The 6,751-nt window shown below is 38.9% G+C and overlaps 1 protein-coding gene across 1 annotated transcript; it reads left to right on the top strand.

Annotated features, from left to right (window-relative positions):
• The first annotated feature begins 412 nt into the window (after window positions 1-412).
• LOC126722616 (putative disease resistance protein At3g14460) lies at window positions 413-1,822 on the top strand. The gene is made up of 2 exons (XM_050425760.1): window positions 413-1,242; window positions 1,366-1,822. Exons 1-2 carry the CDS (start codon window positions 413-415, stop codon window positions 1,820-1,822), a joined length of 1,287 nt encoding a protein of 428 aa, XP_050281717.1.
• The last annotated feature ends 4,929 nt before the right edge of the window (window positions 1,823-6,751 follow it).

Raw genomic sequence — 6,751 nt, 5'->3', positions numbered from 1 at the left:
AAGGTGATCAATAATGCTGAGGAGCGGCGGGACAAGGAAACACAAGCTCAAGATTGGCTCAACGATCTTAAGAAGCTGTCTATTTTACACAGGATTTCATGGTTGATATATGCAATTTGCTGGACAGTTGGGGTGGTCGAAGTAGAGCAGATAAGTCCAAAGAGCATGAAAGAAGAATGATAGCGCCGTTCAAGGAAAGGATGGAGATCATCCTTAAGAGGATGTAGTTCATCCGTGAATCCGGAGAATTCATTGAAGCATTAGATTTTTGAAGACTACCTCCATTTGATTTTTTTGAGGGCTACGAATCTGAAGTTGTATACGGTAGAGAGTATGACAAAAGAAAAATAATTTATCACTTGTTGTCAGATAATGCAAGTCGTAAACAGTTGTCTGTACTTGGATTGTTGGCATGCCTGGGATAGGCAAGACCACACTTGCTGGGCTGGTTTACCACGATCACGAAGTAAGTCAACATTTTGAATTTAAGGCCTGGCTTTGCTTTTCTGAAGGCTTTGACATGTCCTGGGCGAAACGAGCAATTATTGAGTCAGTAACTTCACGGCCTAGTGTTACTGTGGAACGATTGTCTTTTGGAAATGTATTGAAGGAGTACCTTAGGGGGAGGAGATTTCTAATTATTCTAGATGATATGTGCGTGGAAAATAAGATTGATCAGAACTGGGACATCTTTCTATCTGATTTTGAAGATGTGGCAAGTCAGATTTGTTTGATTGTAACCACAGGCAGTTTTGGCTTTGCAGCACAAAAAAGCATTAATGATTTTTATGTGAATATGACTCCATTATCAGAAGAAGATGGTTGGCCTATGTTAGCAGAATTTGCTCTTAAATACCAAAATGATGATTCATATTTAGAACTAGAAGCTATTGGCAGAAAAATTTTGCTGCAGTGTAATGGCTTACCATTAGAAGAAAGAACACTTGCAGCTCTCTTGCGCTGTAAGCCACAAGTTGAGTGGAAAGATGTACTGGAGCACCTGGAGTGTTACAATACAAAGTTATTGTTAAAATTGAGCTATGATAATCTTGCACGTACAAAGTTTATTTTAAAATTGAGCTATGATAATCTTCCTGCACATCTAAAGGCTTGCTTTGCATATTGTTCACTATTTCCTCAGGGTTATGAATTCGAGAAAGAGAAGTTAGTCCTCTTATGGATGGCAGAAGGTCTTCTTCAGCAGCAAGGAGGAAATCGAACAATGGATGAGGTTGGCGACAGGTACTTTCATGAATTAGTGTCTAGACAATTTTTCCAACTATCAAGTGGCAATAAATCACCTTATGTGATGCACAATCTTTTAAATAAGCTGGCTGTTTCAATGATGAAGTAAATTTGCTTTAGATGGAAGGATGATCATTTAAGTTACTCCAAAAGGACACGGTATTTGTCACTTGTAGGAGGTGTACATGATAACTCAGTGATATTTGAGAGTTACGCCAATTGTTTAACAACCTTTTTGACCCTAGATTACAAAGGCTGTCACTTGAGAGAAAATGAACTAGTGCGTTTGTTCAAAATGCGCCTCTTACGAGTGCTTTCTTTATCTCATTCTTATATCACTGAGTTGCCCAATTCAATCTGTAAATGGGAACATTTACGTTACATAAATCTCTCTCACACTACAATCAAGAAGTTACCTGAGTCAGTTTGTGCTCTTCGCAATTTACTAACAATTATACTGTCAAATTGTCAGTTTCTTACTATGTTGCCAGAGGAAATGTGGAAGCTTCTTAATTTGCGTCATCTTGATATTAGTGGAACTGCCTTAAGTGAGATGCCAAAAAATTGTGCACGCTAACAGATCTTCAAACACTGTCTTGCTTTGTTGTGGGCAAAAAAAAAGCAGCTCCACAATTAAAGATTTGGGGGGGCTTCAGCATCTTCATGGAACACTTCAACATTTGGAGTTACAAAACGTGGTCCTTTCGGAAGATGCAGCTAAGGCTGGCTTGAAAGAAAAAACATACCTTGATGGGCTACTGTTGAAGTGGGGTGACAATACCAAAGATAGGAAAAATCATAAAGATGTACTTGAAAAGCTGGAGCCTCGTACAAATTTGAAGAGGCTCAATATCAGTTTCTACTGTGATGTGAAATTTTCAGATTGGTTGGGGGATTTTTCATTCTCTCACATGGTGTCCCTACGTCTTAGCCTCATTGTTGAATGGATGACTGCAGTGAAGAGGTTGGGTCCTGAAAGTTCAAATATGTGTATAAACACCCTTGAACGTTTAGACCCCCAATTTACAAATTAACCAATTCAAGCTTTATGTCAAACAACTAGTGTGCGGAAAATGAACATAAGCTATAATATAGAATAGGATAAACTATTTAAGCCAAATAAAATCACAACCCACAGCAGATAATAAAAAGGTAAAGATAAAAGAGAAGGAAGATGCGAATACAAAGACAACACGTGATGTGTTATCGAAGAGGAAACCGAAGCCCTCGGCATAAAACCTCTCCGTCGCCCTCCAAGCGGTAAACAATCCACTAGAAAATGTAGTTGGGATACATGGATAGCAATAGACCCTCCAAGCCTAATCTACCCAGTGCACCTAAGCCCTCCAAGCTTCTTGCTCCAACGAGGTTGCGCCGAACCTTTTTCTTTTCTAGCTTCCCGGATTCCGCTACTAGACCGTAGCATCAACCAATGTAGATTGGTTCCTTCCTAACTGCTTCCCAGAACACCAAACAGCCTTCTCACAGTGATGAATATGGTGAGAACAAGGTTTTGGTAAAATGCTTCTCAAGGGTTTGACAATGGAGAGGAAGAGAGTTGAGGAATTTGAAGAGACTCTAATGTATAGATTGTAGGTGAATCAATCTTGTTTTTCTTTAGGATTTATCTCTCAAAAAGCTCTCTGGAAGCCATCTTTCATTTGTGGGTATAAGGAGTATTTATACTGGAGTGAGAGAAGAATGTGAAACGTCAGGTTTTACAAAACAGGAGTGGCTCGCGGCTTAATCTCGCGACTTGACTGAGTCGCGAGATAACCGTATGGTCAGTTGTCCTGTTTTGTCCTATAGTGCTCCAGCTAGCATGACTGTTCACCTTCTGACACGCTTGGCACGTGTGCTGCGTCTGGCAGCTTGAAACCGCGAGCCACCCGCAAGAACAAGCCGCGAGTCTCCGTTTTCTTGCACACTCTTGAGCAATCAACACTCTATCTCACTCACTACCCTTACAACAAACCCACCTAAATACAGGGTTACTAAATACTGAAATACAAGCAAATTTGTCACGGAATAAAGCCAATAAAATGGCTGATTAAATTCAACCTTACAATCTCCCCCTTTGGCTATTCCGTGACAAAACCCTAAAATAGACTCTAAACTTAACATGTGAGTTGGGAACAATTGAACAAAACTCACTCACACCTAACTCTAGAAGCTGTGAAGCACTTGAATTATAGGATCATGAAACTCCTGAAACACAATAATACACCATGATCATTGTATGCAGAAAAGCATGAAATGCATATGAAACAAGCTTAAGGTGATCAAGCAAAGATGAAGTGAAGATTCAAATCATGGCTTGATCAGCCAAGTAATCACCACAAGGTAGTGATCACAGTACTCATTCACACTTGGAATGAACACTTGAACATACAAGTTAACAAGAACAAAGCAAGATACTTGTATGCTCAACACTCAACCAATGCATAATACGCTAAGTATATGCATCTAGGAACAATCCTACAAAGGCACAAGAGTGACAGTACTTAAATCAAAATGCAAGACATTTAGATAAAAGTACTGATTTCAACAAAGCATAAAAGGCTGCATTAAGCAAAGTACAAACCATAAAGCCTACAGAATATGCATAAAAACATTAACCCTAAAAGCTTACATAAGCACATGGGTACAAACAGGTACAAAACACAATATATCCTGAATATACCAAAAACCATAGTGTATCAAGCCCATGAAAACACTAAATACCCAAAGCATAAACACATAAAAACAAAGTCTGATTTTGACAACTCCCCTTCAACACATTACTCCCCCTTACAAGCTGCTTTTCTGCTTCTCATCAACAACAGAAATAATATCTCCCCCTTTTTGACCGGAATGGCCAAAGGGTCACTGTCCATGCTGGGTGGTGAAGCTGTCAAGTTTTGCAGACAAAATATCAATCTAGTCCTGCATGGCTCTCATCCTCTCAGAGTGCTCGGTCTGGACCCCTCTGATTCCATCAAGTCGTTCCAAAATGACTTGAAAAGTATCTGGAGGTGTATCTGAAGAAGTTGATGCTCTAGTCCTTTTGCCACTCCTCCTAGGTGTTGAGGTTGATGCATGCCCTGCTGCCTCTGCCTCAGTCTCCATTGGGACACCCTCTCCTTCATCACTTTCATCTTTTTCACCTGGAAGCCGAACACTTATCCTTTTGAAGGTAAGCTTGTTAATTGTAGAGGGTGTGGACATGGGACTGATGTCTCGAGGGATTGGAACACCCTTCTTTCTAAAGATCCTCATCAGCAAACTAGGGAAGATCAGTTTTGGCCTAGAAGTGGTTCTAGTCTCATCCACAATAGTGTCATATATGTGGGAACTGATGTCAATGAATGTCTTTTCTTTGAGATCCATCAGAAAAATTGCCCTTGCACAGTTGATTGTAGTCAACTTTTTTATGGGATATAGGTTAAACATCATGATTATAGTTAGACACCTCATGTCCACTGGAAAAGCTGTGGTATTCAGACATTTTCCTTCTCTCTGTCCACCTATCCTTTGTTGAACAGTTTTAATAGACACAATCCTATCTTTGTAATTGACAAACTCCTGCTCTTCTAATCCTTCAAGCTCTAGCACATTATCAATGTCATGTGCATCCAAATTGAACTCTTTACCTCTAACCCAGCAGCTTAAATCATCCTCCTTTATCACAGCATTTGAATAAAACTCCCTAATTAGGAGTTCACACACAACAGGAAGATCACTCAGAAGCTTTTCCCATCCTCTCCCTTCAAAACAGCTGGGAATAAAAGTGTTCCTTAAATCCTCCAAATCCACAAACCTTTCTTAAATAATCCCTGCTTTTAAGAAGAAGTCCTTGTATCTCTCAAAGTGGGAAACAGACCTGAACAAGTTAGGGTCCATTTTCATTCTCTTATCTGCCTTCTTTGCAGGTGTTTTCTTCTTTGGGGATGAAGATGCCATCTGTGAACAGTTAGAAGAGGCCACAACAACATAGAGCAATACATGTGCAGAACTAATCAGTACTATGTAATTAACAAAAAAAAATGCAACCACATAGATGAACTTAAACACTTAAACCTTATGCTATTTAGATCAACCACATGGATGAACAAGCCTAAAAGAGGAAACACAAGAACAACAGGGAGAATGCAGGGGAGTATTAAAGCAGCAGAGATAGAAAATATCCTAAAGACAAATATATGTCAATGAGACATAGAATGTGATGAGAATGACATGACTCATAATCAACATAGTAAAACTCACAGATGCTCCCAATAAATGCACACAATAGAACTGGCACATTCAACACAGTGAACCCACATCCATAAAAGGAACATTTTGAATCAACTCATCAGCATAAGATCAGATAAAATGAGTAACCAAAAGGTAATACACCCTAGCTAAGCACAAGATAAAGAACAAAATCAACAACTTAAATAATTTCAAACTCAAGCAATAGCATCCACAAGCTAAGCATGAACAAAGAGCAACAGTCGAAACACAAACCCATCTCAAAAACAAAAACAAATGCGAATAATCAAGAGGGAAAAACACAAAATCAAGTAGAAAGGAGTTCAAGAATGAAAACCCATACCTGTTACTTGAAGATTTTGAGTAGAAATTAAGCAACAATGGAGTTTGAAAATGGGTGCACGGAGTGTTTGAGAAGGAGACAGTTGAGGAAGAAGATGAATAGTCACTAAAGTTCAAGGGAAAACTGAAAAAGATTTAAAAACTGCCCCTATTTTTGCCAAACATGCTTTTTTCGCGACTTAAGTGAGTCGCCAACAAGCCGCCAAGTCAAGCCGCCAAAACACACAAAGACAAAATTTTGAAAAATTTTCTAAGTGTTTTTCGCGACTGGAAGGTCTACCCGCGATAGAGTCGCGAGCTGAGCCGCAAAAATCTCTGAGTAACCCTCGCGACTGGACCTTCCACTCATGAACAAGTCGCCAAAAATGACCCGCGAACACGCGACTGAGGCACGCGACTTGATTTACCCGCGACTGAGTCTCCAAAACAGGGCAAAAATGAATTTTTGAAATTTTCAGATTTTTAAAATAAAATACTTTCCAAAAACACCTAAAACACTCAAAAATCTTTTTGTGCTTGAATCAACAAAGGTTGAGCATGTGAAAACACATTTCATCAAGTACAATCACACAAATGAATATGGCATTTATTGAACATAAACTTGTGTGTTGTGTGTGGATATCAACAATGAGACAGTCCTTAATCTAATGTGAAGTTTCAATGATCAATTCAACCAAGGCATACACAATTAGCACTAGATCATGTGATTCATCTCAATTATAGAAATATGTATATATGACCTCCCACAAAACTTGATAACATATCTTGGAGCTTTACATTTGACTTCACTTTCAATCATAACATTTGATATTTTTGATCCTTTGAGACAATCACTTCTCAATGTGAGTGATATTTGATATTTCACTTTAATGAACTAGCCTTTGGCTTTTTGAATAAACATTCACTTTAATTTTAAGTCGCTTACCCTTTT

This window comes from Quercus robur, chromosome 4 (genome assembly GCF_932294415.1).
Source record: "Quercus robur chromosome 4, dhQueRobu3.1, whole genome shotgun sequence".
NCBI classification, from domain to species: Eukaryota; Viridiplantae; Streptophyta; class Magnoliopsida; order Fagales; family Fagaceae; genus Quercus; species Quercus robur.
This window is presented reverse-complemented; position numbering and strand designations above follow the sequence as displayed.

What these genes read in the sequence shown, in the direction of transcription:
- LOC126722616 (XM_050425760.1), top strand. Translation starts at nt 413, where the DNA reads ATGCCTGGGATAGGCAAGACCACACTTGCTGGGCTGGTTTACCACGAT. An exon ending in ATGGATGAGGTTGGCGACAG is followed by an intron (nt 1,243 to 1,365) that starts GTACTTTCATGA and finishes AATTTGCTTTAG; the next exon opens with ATGGAAGGATGATCATTTAA.